At 42.1% G+C, this 20,662-nt stretch overlaps 2 protein-coding genes across 15 annotated transcripts in view; one reads left to right on the plus strand and one right to left on the minus strand.

Moving 5' to 3' along the window:
• The window catches only part of NSUN7 (NOP2/Sun RNA methyltransferase family member 7), a 48,741-nt gene extending 43,967 nt beyond the window's left edge, over window positions 1-4,774 (plus strand). For both annotated transcript variants that reach the window (XM_069593945.1, XM_069593944.1), the window contains exons 11-12: window positions 1,860-1,983; window positions 2,500-4,774. In XM_069593945.1, coding sequence (XP_069450046.1) covers window positions 1,860-1,983; window positions 2,500-3,129 — 754 coding nt within the window. In that variant the 3' untranslated portion in view covers window positions 3,130-4,774. The remainder of the gene's footprint in view (window positions 1-1,859; window positions 1,984-2,499) is intronic.
• A 791-nt stretch (window positions 4,775-5,565) lies between these two features.
• Window positions 5,566-20,662, minus strand: part of APBB2 (amyloid beta precursor protein binding family B member 2) — a 381,548-nt gene continuing 366,451 nt past the window's right edge. For 9 of the 13 annotated variants that reach the window (XM_069593939.1, XM_069593932.1, XM_069593937.1 and 6 more), the window contains 6 exons: window positions 19,479-19,593; window positions 18,782-18,869; window positions 17,927-18,010; window positions 16,050-16,165; window positions 13,470-13,649; window positions 5,566-9,464 (listed from right to left, as the gene is read on the minus strand). In XM_069593939.1, the coding sequence (XP_069450040.1) occupies window positions 9,297-9,464; window positions 13,470-13,649; window positions 16,050-16,165; window positions 17,927-18,010; window positions 18,782-18,869; window positions 19,479-19,593 (751 nt within the window). In that variant the 3' untranslated portion in view covers window positions 5,566-9,296. The remainder of the gene's footprint in view (window positions 9,465-13,469; window positions 13,650-16,049; window positions 16,166-17,926; window positions 18,011-18,781; window positions 18,870-19,478; window positions 19,594-20,662) is intronic. The other 4 variants (XM_069593941.1, XM_069593936.1, XM_069593940.1 and 1 more) reach the window with 1 other exon arrangement.

Consider the following 20,662-nt stretch of genomic DNA (forward strand, 5'->3'; position numbering starts at 1 on the left):
TTCCATCCCCCTCATTTTGAATCTGTGTGTTGTCTGTCCTAAAGTGGGGCTCTTGAAGGCAGCATATTGTAGGTTTTTTAAAAATATCCAGTCTGCCACTCTGTCTTTCGTTTGGAGCAATTAGGCCATTGACATTGAAGGTAATTATTGATATATGTTTATTACCATTTTAAACCTTGTTTTCCAGTTGATTCTGTATTTCTTGTTACTTTTTCCTTTTGTTTTTCTTTTTGTGATTTGATGATTTCCTTTTATGTTTGTGTTCTCTTCTTTTGGCTTTTGTAAATCTGTTGTATGTTTTTGACTTGTGGTTATTCTGTTTTTTAAGGATGTTTACCCCTTTATCAACTTGCTTTAGACTGATAGTAATACAGGCTCAAACACGTTCTAAAAAAAAAAAATCTACATTTTCTTACTCTCCTCCCCAACATTTTATGATTTTAATGTGTTTTGATTCTTTCACATCTTCCTGTTTATCTTTTTGCTGGCTTATGTGACTTACTGTCCAGTTATGGTTTTCTCTTTTTTTTCTTTTTTACAAATTCTTGCTCCTAAAATATATTTAGAAAACCTTTCAACATTACTTAGGATAGGTTTAGTATTACTGTATTCTTTTAGTTTTTGCTTGTCTGAGAAATTCTTTATCTCTTCTTCTGTTCTAAAGGATAATCTTGCTGGGTATAGTATTCTAGGTTGCATATTTTTCCCTTTTAGGAGTTATCTTCTGTGGACTTAGAGGGCTGTTTATATGTGGGAACAGCCCTGTGTAGCTTGTGTGGGTTTAGTATTTTTTGTGTGAGGGTTGTTTTCAGTATGAATGCCTGCTGCCTCTTTCCTCAATGTGTGCTATCCATTATCCCATTGATTGATAGAGTGTGTGCAGATGCAGTTGCTGGCATTCTCTCTGAGTAACACCTAGTGCCCACTCCCAGAGCTCTCAGAGGGAGCTTGCTCGTGCCGCTGGAACTTGTGATACTGTCAATGGCTCATGCCAGTTCCTGGCATTCACATGCAGTGATTGGTGCCTGCTCCTGGAACTCATGTAGCCTGTGTCCTATTGTCTTGGAGTGTGTGTGCAGGGAAAGAGGCTGCTATGACAGGTTCCGCCCCTCCCTTCACATGCCCTCAACAATGGCACGTATCACCAGTATGGTGGGTTCAGGCTTTCTCTGCATACACAGTTGGCTGCAGTTGCACCAGAATCCAGCCCCTTCAGGCTGTTTCTGCACAGTTAACCCTGGTCCTCTCCCCAGACTGGCCCTCTGAAGCCCGAGCTTCAGTTCCCAGTCACTACTTGCACCAGTAGATGTGTGTCTCAGGCTGGGGAGTGCACAGCTGAGGCACTGACCATCTGTACAGGTCTCTCTCTATTCTGCCTGCTGCAGACAGGTTCTGCGCTCTCCTCTGAGGAAGTGCCCTCTCTGTCCCAGTGGATCTCCTTACTGGTGAAGGGACTTCACAGGGTGCTGGAACCTTTCCTCTTGTATAGTTCCCTCCCAGGGGCACAGGTTCCGTTTTGATCCTTTTCTCCCTCTTTTTGCTTCTGTCCTCCTTGGTTATGTAGATATTTTATTGCCCTTTCAGATGTCTGAGGTCTTCTGCCAGTGTTCAGTAGATATTCTGTGAGAATTATTCCATATATATATATATATATTTTTTTTTTTGCATAGTTGTGAGAGGAGGTTGGCTCACATCATGCTGTACTCTGCCATTTTGATTGCTCCCCTTGACATTTTATTATTTGGAATTTTTGTTTAAACAATTGGTGCATGCATGCATGCTTTGTTGCAATTTACTGTCTCCCCTGATTGGCAAATAAAACATTCTAACTATTAATTATTTGCTGTTATCTATTGCAGGCTTAGTCCCCCTGTCCTTCCACTGTGCTCCTTAAAGGAAATACATTTGTCTACTGACAAATTTTTTAGAATGGAACCATCTGAAATTACCAATGGTTGTTTTCTTTCTGTTCTAACAAGGGAGGTAAGGATAAAATCCCAATCCATTTCATACTTAGGGATTAAAAAACAACAAAGCTTCATACAAGGAACCTAGGAACTTTTATGAACATTTCATAATGTTATGCTTATTTCATAAATACCTAAAGGGCATGAAAAAGAATTATTACTATGTGGCCAAAACCCTCATTTTTATTTATGCTTCTCCTGAGTGTTCTTTCCTTGCTTACTCTCTACACCCACCTCTCTAAGCACTTGTCAACATCTAGTTCATTTTAGCTCACAGATAAGAAATAAGCTCTGTAATTCTGGTTTTTTTTTCCCTTTCTTTCTTTCTATCAGGTTCACAAATGGGGAGGTCTGAGTACAATGAAAGTAATTTCCTGAAGCTTATGGGATATAGTAGGAACTGAAGCCTAAAAACTGTTTCTTTTAGTATAATAATGATACTCTTTTATCTTTACTGAAACATTGATAAGTATTTGTGATATACATGGTAACAGTTAACTCCCACATTTACTAACTGCTTCTTTAATTATAGCGGGACCCATCTGAGACAGTGTCTGTGAAAGATGTTTTGGCCCGTGCAGCAGCAAAGGGTCTACTGGAGGGGATTGAGTTGGGTAAATCCTCAAAACGGGAGAAGAAGAAGAAGAAACAAAAAATGTCATTGCCAAAATCTTCCATTGCTGATAACAGCGGCATCCAAATGAAAATTGCTGAGTTCCTGAGTCGAGAAACTAATGCGAGTGCTAATCAGTCGGAGACATTAACAACAAAAACATCTCTTCCAGGGAAAAAAACAAATCAAGTGGGTTCTTCCTCACAGGGAAGAAAACCCAGCAAGTCCACCACCAATCCTTTAGTGCCTACAATTATGAAGAACACATCTGCCAGACCATATGAACGGCCAACAAACTTTGTGAGACCTCGGCCAGAAGACAGAATGATTGCACTGAAACCCATAGAGATTGCTTTGCCTCCAGTCATGCTGCCGTTTCCCAGTCCCCAAGGGATCAGACCTCACATACCAGCTCCACATTTTTACTATCGTTGGGTTGGGCCCAAGACTGTCTTGCCTGGCTATCTTTCCACACCATCAATACCCAGAAGAGGGGAAAAATCTAAAGAAAACTTACCTTCCTCTCTATCCAGGCATCCTCGACCATAGCTGTGAGTGTCTTGCATTTTTTCTACAGGGTCAGTAGATTTTTTTTTCCCCCCCCAGAGTCTGCAGGTTAGACAGCTGTTAGTACTGTTTTCACTCTTGATAACTTCCAGTCTGGACTTAGGACACTGGTTTTAAAGCTGCAACAATTTTTCCACAAGGGAAACAGTGTTTGCCTTGTAACAGACTTGTTTTCAAAGTTAATTTCTGAGGCGTTTATTAGCAAGTGTGGAAAAGATGCTCTTGCACAGACCTTAGATCACTCTTCAGTACCAAGTCAGCTGTAGTTTAAACATTCCAATCACTATCAAGGTTGATCTTTTGTAATGTGATTGAGGTTGAGTAGAAATAGGAAAAACAGAAAGGTCCAATGTTTTACTTCATATGTCCATTCAGAGTGAAAACTTTCTCACTGGAAGAGCTTCCAGGATCCTAAGCACAGTGAACATAAGCTCTCCCTTCTGACTATTTAGGCCAAATACTGTTGTTAAAAAAACAAACAAAAAAAGACTATAAGCAAATTTCTAAGTAGTAATTCTGAGGACAACGTCAAAATGTTGAATGTAAGTGACACACCTATTGTTCAAGAAATGTATACAAATTTCTGGGTCTATTCAAAGATCAGGTGAAAACAGTTATTTCAAATGGCACAAAGTAGTGAAGCCCTGGTAAATCATTTCTGATGCTCAATTAAAATATATTGTAGCACTATTTTAATTATATTAAAAGTCAGTTCATCTTGACTGTATTATCAATTGCCTTCCAAGAATTGGTTATGGTTATTATTTCTGGTTCTATTGACTTTTTTTCCATCATGGCAACAGAAATTGATATTAAATCAAGTAAGTTACAACTATAAATCCTGCTGTTTAAGAACATGTTCACAGACACATTTATAAAGTTTGAATTTAAAGTTCTATTTGCAGAATCCAGTTGTGTTGAATAGTGTTATATAAATTCTTAAATTTCAATTTAGATGTCACAATTTTAGGAGAATATTATCTTCTCCAAGATGAATATTTAGGTCTATTTCAGCTCTAGTATTCATTTCAGCTCTAATTTCCTGACTTGAAGTGAGGATAAAGATGGTGGATTTCATTTAGTAGTAATAAATTTCTTTAGCTGAAGATTTACACTTATCATCATTAATGCATGTCAGTGAAACATGACTTTTTATATTTGAACCGGACATATTTTTTAAATCCCCAAAGAATTTTCATGTTAACTATGACTTAAAAACTATGGAAATGTTTTAAATGCTCAGCTTATTTTACTAATTTCAAAAATCAAAAACTGGAGGCCAAGTGCAGCTGAACTGACCTTTGTTCAGTAAAGACCTGACATTTTACCCCGGGAATCTTTTATCCCTTTCCTGCCCTCACCCCTCTGCCCCAGGCTGAAGAGCACTCCACTGTCCAGAAGTAGCAGGTCCAAGATTTTTACTTTCTGTGATAAGTTATAAGAAGAAAACTCACCCTATTATGGAGTTGTTCAGGATATTTTTCTCATCTCTATAGCAGTGTATAGTTCATGTCATGTCACAACTTTAGCCGCTTAACTTCAGTATCTCATAACATGAATCTTGTTATAAATTATTTTTCTCTTTATAAGTATATGGAGATTCTGTATTAAACCATTCCTTCATTAAGTCTGTGGTTTTCTTCTTTGAGAATCTTCTAAGAAGGACATGATCAATTGTTTAAATATTTTGGTAGAGTGAAAAGGGAAAAATACTTTGGATAAAAACAATATGCCAGAATTCTAGTGAAAAATACTGATTACACTCACATTTTTCTTTCTTCAGCTTAAGAGAAAAATGCTGCAAAAACTAAAATAATGAAATTACTGGTATTTAGATATCCCAATAGCAAATTCATATTTTTAACCTGTAATTATTTACCTCTGTATAATACGTGAAATTTTGCTCTTTGAAGAGTAACTACCTTTGAGAAAAAAAGGAAATACGAGATGAACAACAACAACAAAAATGGCTATACACTTTAAATTCCATTTATCTTCTTCCATATGCCTAACAGTTAAACCAGATTCAAATACTGTTTTTCCAGTTACTTTTCATTTTGGATTTAGTGCCTGTACAACTCTTTCATTCTTTGACATCACGGTCTTAAAGTAAAAATGGACTCTCTTAATACGAGACAGTGCATACACGAGCATCAGGTTGGTGACTAAACAGGCCTCTAAGTCCAAAATGCCGGAGGTCCTTCCTGAGCAACAAATAAGGACAGTGTGATGAGCTACTCAAAATTTAAAGTTACTTTCTAGTTCTTCCCAGGTAGAAATACACAACAGCTAATCAAAGCAAAATCTTACATTACTAAAATGGTTTTAAGAATAATTTGAAAATAAAATGACTGGCGTGGAGATTTTTATCACTATGCCTGGATATGTATAACTGATGTCAGATAAATGAGCCAAACATTTTACGCAGCTAAGTTTATTCTCACAACATATTACATTTAAATGTGTAAAAGTGGTCAACAGCAGAAGGGGCCAAAAGCAAAACCAAATGTTCTTTTGGGATAAACAAGCTGCTCTGGATGGCAGGGAGTGCTCTCACTGATAATGTGTGTGGTATCTTTTCTCTGAAGCTGAAATAAATTAAACTTCATTTTACAGGCTGTGTAACACATGTTAGCTGTGTATTGGGTGGAGTAAGTCTGGCAAACTAGAGAGCTAATGCTTTTACTAGTTAAGCTGTGCTAATATCAGTTAGGGAAATGTTTTTCACATTGTTAATGAAATCTTTAATTTGTGTTGCAATGCTTATGAAGTGAGTGTGTCATGTAAGAAAAGGAGGAAAGACTTAGGGCTTCTAGTAAATGACCTTGTGTAGACTTGTACAAATGTTCATCATAAAATCATAAAAGTGGCATTTTTTAAAAAGTAGCAGTGCCAACAGTTTATCACCAAGAACTTATTTTAATGAGAATGGGTCTAATGTTGCTTCATGCAGTAAGACAGACATAAACAATAAACAATGGTCCCAATTAGCTATGGTTGATCATATATTCAGGTGGAAACAAAGGGAATGAGGACATGTGTGTGTCTCTAGATGAGTTCACACGTGTTGTGAAGGATATAAAAACGAAGCACCAAGCAGTGCTTTAAGTTTGCAAAGTAAAATGTTTAGCCATAGGCATGTTGGCTGTTGCCCTTGATGTGGCCAAGGAGCACACATACGAGGTGGCAAGTATGCGTCTATCTAGCTGCTTTTAAAAAATAAAAAGAAACTTGTAGGTATTTTGCCGTTTCTTCTACATATTCCAATAAAAATGTGACTACAAATCATTACAAAACCACCTTTGAGGCAATGTATAGTTCACTGAGATTACTGAGACCTGGATACACTGAGAGATAATATCCAGTAAAGATAATAATACATTAAACACAATAATGCAGTATATTTCAGTAAAAATAGAATAAATAAAATAAAAATATTTTAAGCTGTATTTAACAGGTTAATTAAAAAAATGAGAAGACATACAAGGCATAGTGAACATGGCTGCCTGTTTACAGAATCACAGATACAAAGAATGCATAGATAACTGAAGTGTCACTACAATATCAGGTAAAACACTGGCATCCTTTCACAGAAAATACACACACACTTTCATACATACTTTTTGGCCATGGCAGAAAGTGTCTGAACATACGGCTTAACATAATTAGTTTTACAAAAGTAATTGCATTTACTATGCAAAGCTATCTTTAAAACAAAATATCTGCAGTAAAGTTTTCAGTATGTAAAGGCTATCATTCATCTTAATGCATCCTATAATTGCATATATAAATCAGTTTGCTATTTAAAGCTAGCTCAGTATTCTTGATCCTGAAAACAAACGTATGCCTTAAAAATGAATGCGGTTCTGGTAGAGATTTCCAATATAAAAGTGGCTCACTAGTTAAGAATTCTGAAGTTTATCACACTAAAATGTTTCACTGTGGAGGTCAAGATGAAAAATCATCATGATTGAATCCTGAAGGGCACAGTAAGGATTTCTTTAATGAAGTAATTTCTTAGGATGTTATTGATAACTTCCACAGAATAGTATCTGGGCTGGTGAGAGTGGCATCTTTTTTGCCATAGCTCTAGGGTGCGAGCAAACAACTCCAGAGTTCTGAGAGGGAACAGAGGCAGGGGGCCACCTGCTCATTCCATCGTGTTCTCTGGTGGCTAAGTATCATGAATTAGGAGTATTTCTACCACATGTAACACCATCTCTGGATAGTCTGTGGGTTGAACAGGTTGTGCTGCACATAGAATCCTGTCTTTACAACACATCTGAGGCACGATGCAGGAAGACAGTCCTGGACTGAGAGAGGGCACTGGTTTCATACTTAATTCTACTGCACAAGTAATTTGGCCATACTTCCCTGCTTATACAGGGAATCTTAAGACTGCTTGACAATAATTGGATATGTTCAGAGTAAGTTTGAAAAGACTCCCCCTGACTTGCGTGGAAGCAGCGTAACTTTAATAACTGGGAGTTGAGATGCATGATGAGTTCTAGTCCTGGCTTTCTCACTCACTTTCCTGAGGTCTTAGGCTAGGTGGTTGAGCCCCTTTAATTAATATTTTTTAAATTTCTCAAATTATTACCTTCTCTACCTCATAAGGCTCAAAATGTGATGATAAAAATGTGGAAACCATTCTGACAAGTACATAGCAATAGATAAACATAAAGCATTGCTTTTATAACTGGATGATGCTATCAAATGATAATTTTATCACTGAAAAGTAAACAAAACATGTTTAGATTTAGCTTCTTAGCAACTTCTTTTAAACAGTATTAACAAGAGTCTAAATCTGTGTATCTTTACAGCTAAGTCTCTTGTCTATTGATAAAGAAGGAGGAAAGTGCTATTTTGGGGAAACCTGTTAAATAGTACATTGTTCCTATGTATATTTTGCTCTGATAAGAAATTCTTAAATCTTGACGATAAATGGAAAAAAATATAAATTTAAAAATATATCTAAAGTTCAACAAATTTTAATATTGAACACATAAATGCAGAAAGGTTCAATTTAATGCAGTTTGTTGCCATGGACAATACATGATGGACAGACAGCTTTCTGGGCAAAAAGCATTAGGGTAAGACTGAGCTAGATGTAGAATCCTAGCAGAACGTTTACCTAGAATGGGGACTACAACATGACATGGTGGTGGAGATCTGAAATAGAAAATGGCATTTCCTCAACTCCAAATTGCATATTGGCTAATTATCAAATTAAGGATGAAAGGCTTACGAGGAATATTTCGTTTTAATGTTTATGTAGAGAATGGCCATAGTGAACTATAATTCTGTAGCTGCATTGTACAATATAAGGCAGAAGTTTGAAATAATGTCCCACCCAAAATGCATCCTGATTTTGCAAATCTCTTTTTCTTAATCAGTTTGAAAACCACCTAAACAGAAAGGCTATTTTTGTTTGATTTTAATTTCTGAAATTTAGTTTTTCAATTGTGAAGTTTCACTTTTTTTCCCCAATATCCCACAAACAGCTGTAGACATGAAATGGTGTCCATGTGTCAAGAAGCTCGTCAAGGAAAGCTGCCAGTTGGTTTCTGTTCTGATGCCAACAGCCAGTCTTGTCAACCAAAGGCTCAATTTTATGGAAAACTAAAACAAAACTTCGTCATCCAATTTCTATAGCAAGTCAGTGGCATCCAGTATGCAGTGTCTAGTCCAATGCTGAAAACAGAGCAAAGTGCTGTAGGACTTAAAAGTTGCTTGTGACAGATCCAGTCAAGAAGACAGTGAAACTAACTCAGGTGTCATTCACTCCAAGGAGTCAGCATCTTCACTGGGAGGGATGTGGCCACGTTCTTCCCCGTGTGTGTGTGTGTGTGTGTGTGTGTGTGTGTGTGTGAAATTATGCAATGTTTACGATATTTACAATAAGAAAAGGACCTTCCACTGCTCATGATGTAACTTACCAACAGCAAAAAAAATTAGTCATGCTTCTTTTCATATCACACGATGGTGGCAAGACGAGAGAACATGCTTGTCTAACACTGTTTGGTTAAGGATAAATTCTCTGAAGACAAAGCATCAGCAACTGAATGGAAGGCCAGAGATCAGCGCCTCTTCTTTAGTGTAGCTATTCAACCTTCAGTGAATAGTACAGAGTCCTTTCACATATGCAGCTATGGCGTTTCTGTGACGGGGCGTTTCTGTTTCAAAGTGTCAATGAGGGATAAGACCCCTCGTTTCACATTGGTTGTGACTCTTCTGGTCACAGAGTCTGCTGGCGGGGGAGGCGGTCGAACTTTCTGTGAAGGTGGCCTGGCTACCAAGCACTTCTGGTATCGCAACTGAAAACAGAAAGAGTTTTATGGTTGTTAATAGTATCATTCCTTCCTGTTCAATGTGATTTTAACTCGTCGGTATATTTACTCCCACAGGTTCACAACCTAGCTCCTAAACATGAATCCAAGAATTTATTAGTTTTTTCCATAATGTAGAGTGTTTTAAATTCTCTGTATTGATAGGCTGTGATTAATACACCTCCTAGTCAAAGAATGAGCTGATGAAAAAGAAAAAGGATTGGGAGAGTATCAACTGTTTCCTCAGGCAGGTCATTCATGAGCGGGGTGCTCGTAGCTGATTGAGAAGCAGAGTGGTAGAAAGGGCAGGGTTTGAATCTGGTGCTACCATGTGTGAACTGTATGGCCCCAGGCAAGTTATTAAATCTCTCTGAGCCTCCTTTTCTTCATTTGTTAAATGGGTGAAGAATGGGGACCTTAAAAGACAGTATTAGAATGAAATACTTGCAGAATGCCTAAAAGAGGCCTAGCAAAACAGAAGGCATTCATAAACGTTTGTTCTCATTCCTGTTTCCTGCTTTAACTTAAAAAAAGATATGTATTAAGGATTTTAGGATACACTAATCTTACTAGATTAATTTTAAAAAATACATTAGCACTGGTACCAAAGGACAGGGTCTATCCTTCAGAAATATAAAGACACAATCCACCTGTTTTGGAATCAATGAAAAGATAACTAGTTCTTCAAAATTAGATTAGAAGATTAAAATGTATCAATTTTTCCCTCTAATCCCAGCGCTTTAAAATCCAGGCACTTTAAGGTGACTCTTAAAAATCTACTTAAATATTAATAGGCTCCTCAGAACAACTGTGAAACAGGTTGATGTTTCTCTCTGAGAAGCATGAACTTTTCTACAGCGAGACTTTTGTCACAATACTCCGTCATCGCCCACAGGCTACAAAATTAGCCCCTTTCAACCCAGTCACATGAAAAACAATTTATCGTCTCCTGTGTGTAAAGTATGTTTCTAGGTTTGCATCACAACCAGAAGTACACAATTCCAAAGCACAGTTTTATAAACGGCAGGTATGGCAACATGGGACACCGGATGGGGAGTTTCTAGTGTTAGTTATGTTACATCCAGTGTGAGTCAAAATTATGCCTGATGAATTTCATTAAGAGGACCCCTCTCCCTCTCACTTTCATCAAAATATTTTCAACTGGGCGTCTACCACTCAGCTGCAAAACATGCCTAACAATTAAGTAAATTCAGAATGTGTTAATGCCAGAGACATTTCAGACTGCACGCATTCACACATAGATATTTCAGATGGGGAACCATGCAGATTTGAATCAAGAGGAAAGACACCAAGTTAGAAATGCTGGATACAGAGTATAAAGAAAGGTTCATCCCTAATGTCTTACACTAGATTGGCTCAGTCACTTTAGCTGGTGGCCCTCATACAATTAAAATGGTAAATGAGTAGAAATTATTTCTAGAGAAGAGACAATGAGTCTTGGAATCACTATAACCAGTGATAAAGCTAATTATTTGTCATCAGCATTGAAAATGTATAATTAAGGCTAAAAGCCATTCATTTTATGACTAAAATCATCTGTTACAATTTGTTTATAATTTCACACACACACAAAACAGTTACCATCCATTTTTGCTTGGCTGGATTCTCCCATTTTCTATTTTCTCCACACAGTCCCTTCATCCCATCTCAGCTCCCTACATCCAGTCAGGAGGTTCATCTCAACTCCTCCACTGCCCCGTCCCCCTCCACTGGGCCCTGGTTCTTTATATGCAGGTGGATCTGAGACAGAATCCTGGCCCCACAGTACATAAGGGGAGACTGTTCTCTGACAAAGGACTGTGGTGGGGACGAAGCCACATAACAAGTGCACTACACAGAGCGCCTTCCCCTCTGCCCTCTGCTTTCAGAGGTGTCCACCTCTGCCTCTCTGTCCAGCCACCCCTTCCTTTCTCCTTCTTAACCTAGCAACGTGCTCGTCTGCAAAGAAACAGAGAACGCCCTTCACTGCCCCAGCCAGCTCCACCTGTTCCTGGACGCCTGGCATCTGGCAGGTCTCAAAGTTACTTTAACCCAATCGGCAGGCTAAGCCCAGCTCCAGGATCTTCAACTTCCACCAAGACCTTGGCCCAACAACAAATATGACACCCGTTTCAATGCAGCTTTGCTGACTCATTTCCCTCAGCCTCAAAACCGTGTGGCTCTCCCCCATCCCAAACAAATGAGTAAGAGCCCCGACGGCGTACTTCCAGCTACTCCTTCATCTCAGACTTGACGAGCAGCCTTTCTTCAGGGCCCCTTTCTTCCTCCAGGTCACTCCTCCATCCGGTGCAGTCTTACACTTAGAGCACTTTCTGCACCATAACAGAATGTCAGTTTTTGCATCTCCCCACAGTCCCAAACTCCACAGTACTCACATCTTAGTCCTACTTGAACTTCCCAGAGTCCAGCCCACAAACAGTGGACTGAGTTAAGGGAAGTGCTGCTGCTGTTGCTGCTAAGTCGCTTCAGTCGTGTCCGACTCTCTGCAACCCCATAGACAGCAGCCCACTAGGCTCCGCCGTCCCTGGGATTCTCCAGGCAAGAACGCTGGAGTGGGTTGTCATTTCCTTCTCCAATGCATGAAAGTGAAAAGTGAAAGTGAAGTCGCTCAGTCGTGTCCGACTCTTTGCGACCCTATGGACTGAAGCCTACCAGGCTCCTCGGTCCGTGGGATTTTCCAGGCAAGAGTACTGGAGTGGGGTGCCACTGCCTTCGGGCAGGTGCTTCAAATTCTGCATTCCTCGTCACCAGCCAGATGATTCTCCATCACCTGCTTCCTTCCTGTCCCACTGCCACTCCTGGTTTAGACGCAGCTCTCCCCTGGCCCCCTGGTGATCTCCCCACCTCAGCTGCGTCCTTTTAACCCTCCTCCACTTTGTTTTCTTCTCTCTCTTTTGGAGCATGGTCTATTCACTGTCTTGCTTAACAATCTCTGCTGAAGGTAACACCCTGGCATGAGATCACCCTTCGTGCCATGGACTGCACCTCCTTCCACCTGGTTCCACCCACCCCACCTGCTGTTGTAGAATACACCATGCAGCCCAGGTTTGGATGCCTCCTTCAAACAGTTCCCTCCTCCTTACTAGAACTTTTCCAGGGGCTGGAATAACAGGAGCTCAAACGATATTTGTGGCATGGATCATTTGAAATCATATATGTGGTACAGAAGCACTGGCTTTACTGCCTGGAGACTTGGGGGTGAACACAGGCTCTGTTGCTTACCAACGCTGCCCTGGGGCTAGCCCTTTCTCAAACAAATGACCAAGTGCCCCAACAGCATGCTTCCAGCTACTCCTTCACTTTAAACTTTAGGAACGAGCTATTTTCAGGGCCCCCTTCTTGCTCTGGGTCACTCCTCCATCCAGACTTGGGGGCAAACACAGCCTCTGTCACTTAACAACTCTGTCCTGGGGCCTGCCCCCATCCCAAACAAATAAGCAAGTGCCCCCAGTAGCGTGCTTTCCTCTGAGCCTCTATTTTGTTATAAATAAAAGAGAACTACCTAACAGGGGTGTGGTAAGAATAGAGTTCATAGATACAAAGTAAACAAGAACAATGCACTTAGACCAACTATCTAAAATAAAGACCATTTGATACACTGAATTAAAAAAAAATTATTGATTTGGTTCCAAAACTGGCACCAATTCACACATGACCAGCATCTCCTGATCACACACTGAAATTAACTAGGGCTCAAGAATTGAGAATCCTCAAATTCATGGTTTTGAAGGTCACTGCTTTCAGCATTCCTGGAGTCTCTAAGAAGAACTCGACTCCAGCCAGTCCTGCTGCTTCCGGGTGTCCTGCCCTCTTAAGACAGCAAACAGCTCAGGAATGAGGGTGTCACACAGTAAGGTCTTGCTTTAGAGCTTAGACTTAGCTTCTTTAAAGTCAGAAACTCTGCTCTAATTTATGGCATATCAGACAAAAGCAAAGGCCTGAGGGTGGAACCCCCACAGTGGGCTTACTCACCATGCAGGCAGCCTGCACCGCCTCCGACACGTTACCGGCATTAGGCTCACACCAGAAAACGTGGCACTCGAAGTGCTGGTTCCCAGTATCCATGATGAAGGCAAACGTGTGCACATCCTTCCCGACGCCCATGAAGGACAGGAATCGCACCCGACACTCCACCAGGGTCTCCTCTTCATTCTGCAAGAGACCCTGTTCAGCAGCCCAGCCACAGTGACAGACACATTCAGACCGTAAGTCATAGAATTGGCTTACAGTGGCTGCACAGAGGAAATGGTATTTAAAAATATACGGCCAGACTGAGTTTAGAAAGGACTTGTATTTTTTCTAGAAAGGGAAGTTTCTAAATGTGTCTGGAGAGGCCTCACCGCTGTGGGTGGCTCATTCTGAAATTGAATCTACTCTGAGCCACAGAGCAACCAGGTATGAGTGTTTTGGTCTCTGTCCACTCCACTCCAAGCCTGTAATTCACTGTGGGTAGGAACAATGTCATGTACACGTTTTATGTATTGCCCAGACAGTGGCTCAGAATCCACTTGCCCTGGAAAACCCACTGGAAACCCCAGAGCACCAAGAGGAAAAGATTCACGGGATCTCTTCCCACCCAGGTCTTCCCCAACTCAACAGCACATGAATCGTTAAGTGTTAGTTGCTCAGTCGTGTCTGACTCTTTGCAACCCCACTGACCGTAGCCCGCCAGGCTCCTCTGTCCACAGAATTCTCCAGGCAGGAATACTGGAGTGGGTGGTCATTCCTTTCTCCAGGTGATCTTCCTGATCTAGGGACTGAACCCTGGTCTCCCGCATTGAAGCTAGATTCTTTACCATCTGAGCCACCAAGGAACTACTGAATCATATTTCTATCAAAAACTATGTAAACAAAAAGTTACCAAATGCTTTTTTTTTTTTTTCCTCTTTTCTTTTTCACTAACTGATATCCATATGATGCTGAGTTAAGAAATGTTCGGAACTCACTCTAATGAACACTATATCCTCTGCAACAGCCATTTGTAATTTGTGAAAATTAGTAAATACATCCAGAATGTTGACTTTTGGCTCGTGAACATCTGGTCTTATGAAATATTCACTCAGGTGCTGTGGGATTGCTTAGCAGGCAAACTAAGCTGGTCTGAGAGGTGGGAAGCTTTCTTGGAGGAAAGACATTTATGTTGAGATCTGGGTAGGCCAAGGGGAGCAGCGCCTGCAAAGGTGCTGGGGTAGGAAAAGGCACCACATGTTGCAGACTTGAAGAAGATCCAGCAGGCCAGGCCTGCAGGCTCAGTGAGCATCCTCAGAAACTGAACTGGCTGTGAAGGCGAGCTGCTAGTGGACAGAAGCAAGAGCAGACAAGGACTTACGATCTTTCCGTGACAGGCGCCTCACAGAGGCAGAATGGAAGACTGCCCCTGCTACTGCTAGCTGTGTCAGGGAACGTTTAACAGGAGGATTCCTACCTGACGTTTCTCACAAGTCCTTTGTTTCTTTTTAAGCGGAACAGCAGGCTGCTCCCAGGAACAGAGGTCATTGTGTGAGACAGGCTTGAGTCTCCTTTAGTAAACATTCTCTTTACGACAAAACTGCTTAGTCTCAATCCCCTTTCTTGAGATATGGACTGTCTCCTGACCTTGTGACCATTATTAATCCCTGTTCCCTTGGTAACAGCTGCTGTACATTTGGTTTTCTGATCTTTATTATTGTCGAAGGAAACTTCTTGTACCACAGCCTTTATATACTCACAGAGAAATCATTAAAGCACCTTTGCTCCATCAGAGCTTGGGTGCCCGTGTCTTTCTTTCTTTCTTTCTCTCTCCTCGGCTGATTCTCTGGAATGCAGAGACCCGTCTTGCTCACTCTCCTGCCCGGGCTTCTAAGACTCTCTCGAGAAGGCGCCCTGTGCCTTCACCCTCCTTGAGAGGGCGCCCGGTGCCTTTGTGAGCAATGCAAGTCCTGTGTCAAGGACTTTATTGGTTCTCTGCGTAAACCAGGGAATATCAGCTTCTTTCTCTCTTTCACTTTCTTATCGTTGCCTCTGGACCATCAGGTCCCGGTCGTTAAAGGACCCCAACATAGCTGTGTGCCTGGTGCCAGTTGCTTAACCTCTCTGTGCCTCAGTTTTCTCAACCACAAAGTTGAGATAATTTGTGTCTGAGGCTAATTGCTGGCCTCTCTCCAGATGACCAGCGACTCCTGCTACCACAGGACCTTTCCACAACAGATGCATCTACTAAACCCCAGCCCCAGGTAACAGCCGAGTCAATGCTGGAGCCTGGAGAGTGGTCAGGAAACCAAGCCCCATTAGCGAGTTACTGCTAACATCATACAGTCACCTCTAGCAAATGACTCCAATCTCCTGGGCAAAGGAAGAATGAGAAGCACCAGAACAGAATCCTCTGAGGTGTGTGCATAGATCCAGACACAAAGGGCAGTTTTCTTTTTTTTTAATGTAAGTTATTTTAACCACAAGCAAGCACAGCTCCCCAGAGGCCAAGCCTTGGCATGTGCCTGAGTTTCACAGAAGCTTATCGTGTGTGAAACTGCACTGTATCCCAGACAGGCCAACCGTATCTGCCACCTTTCTCACCTTCTCACTGATGACAGTCACAGTAGCGTCGGCCACGTTCATGTTCACTGACGGCCATTCCTCCTTGCTAGAGGAGGTCATAAGACTTTCTATGGCATTGTTCAGGGTATCCATTCCTGTGGATGGAAGGGATAATTGAAAAAGGCCCTAAGGCTATTCCTGACTCTCAAATATGGATCCAAATCACCCAGCAGCAGCTATGCCCAGACATTTTTTTTTGTAGCCCCAGACGTTTCATTTGAGCATTTCATGGCTCAAAAGAAAAGAAATGCCAGTGTTTTCAACAGAACAAAGGGTCATGAGAACTTCCAGAGATGTAATGTGTGATGTCCTATCTAACCAGACTGTCTCTCCCAAGATTCCCCAGCTCCAAGTATAGAAACATTACTCAAATGCTGCTACCTTTTTTCTAAGCAAGGAACCTTGAAAAGGGGCGGGGGGTCCAACAGAAGCCAGCCTCTGCCAGATTACCCTGATCATCTTTTATTGTGCCTTGTTACTTAAGTAAGGCCAAGTTTAGATGGCCCCTGGACACGAAGAGTATGTGTTGTTCAATGGGGCCCTCTGGCTGAGTGTTCCCACAGCTATTTTTGGTGGGTGCTATAACAACTTCATTGAGATCTAATTCACATACCATACAATTTACTCATGTAAAGTGCAAACTTCAATGGTGTTTAATACATTCAGAATTGTGCAACCATCACCATGGTTTTAGAACATTTTTATCACTCCCTAAAAGAAACCCCATACCTTTCAGGAGTCACCCTTCACTGCCTCCAGCCTTCTAGTCCTATCTTTAGAGATGTGCCTACTCTGGACACATTTCATATAAATGGAATTGTAAAGGGTACAGTCTTTTATAATTGGCTTCCTTCATTTAGCATGATGTCTTCAAGGTTCAGGCATGTTGCAGCAAGTCTAACGCTTCATTCCTTTTTATTGCCAAATAATCACCACAGTATAAAAGTGTTTTTTATTCACTCTTCAGCTGAAGGACATTTGGGCTGTTTCTACTTTGTGACTATTATGAATGATACTGCTGTGAACACTCCTGTACGAGGTGTTTCATGTGGACAGTTGTTTTCATTTCACTTGGGTGTATGTCCAGGAGTAGAACTGCTGGGTCAAATGATAATACTACATTTAACTTCTGAGGAGTTGCCAGACTGATTTCTAGGGCAGCCACGCCATTCTACATTCACCCCAGCAGTACGTGAGGGTTCTGATTTCTCCACAGCCGTTTTTTTAATCCAGAAAAAGGCGACATCTCCCAGACTCCTTCCAGCTTGGTATGGCTAAGCAACTAAATCCCAGCCATGAAATGTAGCTGACTGCTGATGCTGGGTGTACTTCTAGGACACACCTTGATGGGAAAGCAGAAGGGCTCCCTCAGCCCTCGTCCCCGCCCAGCACTTGACAAGGACTGAAGCAGATGCCCCGGTCTGAGACAGATGCTCTGATTCAAAACAGCAGGGCCCTTCCACAGCCCTGGCTTATGCACCTCTGAACTGTTGGGTGAATGAGAAATCAGGTCCTCTTCATTCAAGTCCCTATATTCTGGGACCATGAGTCGAAGGAGTTTAGTCTGCCCGTCCTGTTCTTTTGTTATAATTTTATTTTGCTCTGCAGCATGTGGGATCTTCCTGGACCAGGGATCAAACCTGTGTCTCCAGCACTGGCAGATGAATTCTTTACCACTGAGCCACCAGGAAAGCCCTGCACTGCTCTCTGACCAGGACTGCTGTGTGCTCTAGCTGGTGACAGTGTGAGGATCTGGTTCAAGACAAAGCAAAGGAGTGAAAGAGCAGATGCCACCCTCATGGGAAGGTGAACACCAAACACTTGCCAAGTGGAAAGACTGTGAAGGTTTCACATACCGACCGGTTTGTCCACTGGTAGCATGCCCAAATACTGCACGTGGAACTTCTGGACCAGCTCAGTCTTTGGTGTTGGAAAATCTACTACAGGGAAGAAAACAACACATCTTTCTCAAAGGTTCCAACATACACATAACATCCTGCCTTTCTAGAGGTGAATGTGACTATCATTCTATAAGAACAGCCACTTCTTCTGCCCGACACTGGGGCCATCAATCAAAGTCCCCTTCACCTTTCATGGATACATGTGTGTGTATGGCTGGGTCGCTTTGCTGTGCACCTGAAACTTATCACAACCTTGTTAATCGGCTATATACAATAGAAAATAAAAAGCTTAAAAGAAACTCCATTCACCTTTCACTTCTAGGTAGGTAAGCATTTGAAAGAAGGAACTGGAATCTATGTGTTAAGCTGTGATGGTCTCTTGGAAGTATGCTAAGTAGCAGCTTTGGGTGTTTGGTTTATTAGGGGAGGTTGATGCCCGGAGGAAATTTAATTACAAAGGGGTGCAATCAGAGACAGGAGAAGTGACTAAACAGAGCTCCCCAAAATATCAACCCACATATTTTTAAACTAGCTGGTCCTTACCCCAGGCTGTACATGAGTTACAAAGCCACTAAAGGTAATTGTCTTTAATTTTGTCCAACAGCAAAACTCATCATGGTTCTTAGTACCTAACCCTGTTGACATAAAGTCAGCTCTAAGCCACACTCAAGGCCCCAAGTGCAGGCTCGGCCTGGGTCTGGTGGGTCCAGCGTGGTTCTGAGGGACACTCGACATGTACATGTCTGAGACCCTGCGTTTGGTGACTCAGACGTGGAGTGCCAGCACCAAGGTGAGGGGGGGCGGACCTACCTTGCAGGGGGACGTCAAGGTTCCCGTGAGTCCTTTCCTGTAAGGAGCTGCAGGCCAGGGCCTTGGCATTCTTCCGTTCAGCCATAATCTAATGAAGAGAAAACGTAGCTTTGGCTCGTGGTTATGGACCCTGTGACCTCAGCTGTTCCAGGCAGTGGAGTGCCTGCTTCATTTTCAAGTTAAACCGGCTTTAGTCCACTGCCGGACCCCCAACCCCCATCTCCGAGCTGCATACTTTGAGAACTGTGCCCTTTTCTCTGGGGGGAATAGTAAGTGACGGTACCTCAGAGTAACTGACATTCTCCTGACTGTTCAGAATGCATTCCTCTTCCATCTCTAATGTAACAAGCCCCACAATAACCCTGGTCTTTTGTAGACCTCCGGGCCCACAGCCATCAGAGGAACACAGATTAAGTGGTAACCCCCTGCTGCTGGCACATGGCCACTTCTCGACTTATTAGACCCACCGGACTGTGGGAGGGACCGAGGCCATGCTCCCTTTGTAGGTAAAGCGCCATTTAGAGCAATAGCTGACATCAGAAAGAGTATGAACCACGCTGGGAGGACTGGTGGTTGGCGTGCTTCTCCCAGAGCTTGACCTGAACGTGCCGACTCCCGTCCTTCCACACCCCTTTCCTTGTTCAGCAGTGAGAAAAAAAAAAAGTGGGTTGAACTCCTCTGCCCTGACCCACCTTACCTTGGAACAGATTTCGTGGAGACTTGTGGCAATGGCTTTTGCTGGTGTATCACATCGAAATACATGACATTTCAAAATTCTTGTATCTTTATCTCTTGCTACATAAGCAAAATCTCTGTGCAAACAAAGTTTATCAGTCCATTAGAATGAGGAACCTTTACAACACACATTCTAGTTATGAATGTTAACTGAGCTAGAAGCCAGCGTGTCAGAGGTAAACAGAATATGCAGTGGTTTAAAAAAAATAAATGTCAACAGCCACCACAAATAGAGGAACAGTTGTATGGATGTGAGGAATTCATTTCTGACTAAAATAACTACAATGTTCCCCAGACTCTGTTGAGCTTCTGGAATCTTAATGAACAGCACATAATGAAAATTGAACTTTATGGGAACCTTCTATCTAGTAACAACAAATGTCATGGTTATAAATATTATGATCACAAAACAGAACGCAGGCTTGAGAGGAGCATGAATTTGTATGCGCGATACTGAGACACACACAGTGATGTAGCAGAAGCAAAACAGGCTCCGACATGTAAGCACGTGCCCAGAGACTGGACCCGACCCACGGCTGCGGAGAGGCCGAGAGGCAGTCACAGGGACACGGAAGGACGCCACAGGCCGAAGTCCCGTCAAAGGCACTTGATTCTGCTAATCACGCCTCTCACTCCAGGGCTCGGGGTGGTGGCGGTGGCATCACCCCATAAACTGTCAGCTCAGACTCCGTGGTGAGCCTGCAGCTGGCCCTGGATTTCAGCATCTCCTTTACTGATGGAAAGGACAGTGCCTGTGACATGATCTGGCTTCAAAGAACCACGCCACACAACTACATTTCTCACTGCTGTTACTGAGGACAACAGTTTAAAAGATCAGAGGTTTATGAAAAATAAACGCTCATACTTCCCCATCTGGTAATGGATCACAGTAATTTCCTGGCAGGTGTTGCCAAGCTTGGATCCCTGTTTGTAGGCATAACCACAGATGAATTTATTAATCACTTCTCAATGTAAGAGCTGGTGATGTTCTTGCAAACTAGGACAGATTTTCCCCAACAATGATTTGGCTTCTTCGGGAATGAACAGGAATCTATCGGCTGAAGGCAACTGGCCACTGTGAAGGCCTGGCCAGAAAAGCCTGTCCCATCGCCTTGCTGTGCCCCAGGCCACCTTGCAGTGGCTCCT

This window comes from Ovis canadensis, chromosome 6 (genome assembly GCF_042477335.2).
Source record: "Ovis canadensis isolate MfBH-ARS-UI-01 breed Bighorn chromosome 6, ARS-UI_OviCan_v2, whole genome shotgun sequence".
Lineage (NCBI taxonomy): Eukaryota > Metazoa > Chordata > Mammalia > Artiodactyla > Bovidae > Ovis > Ovis canadensis.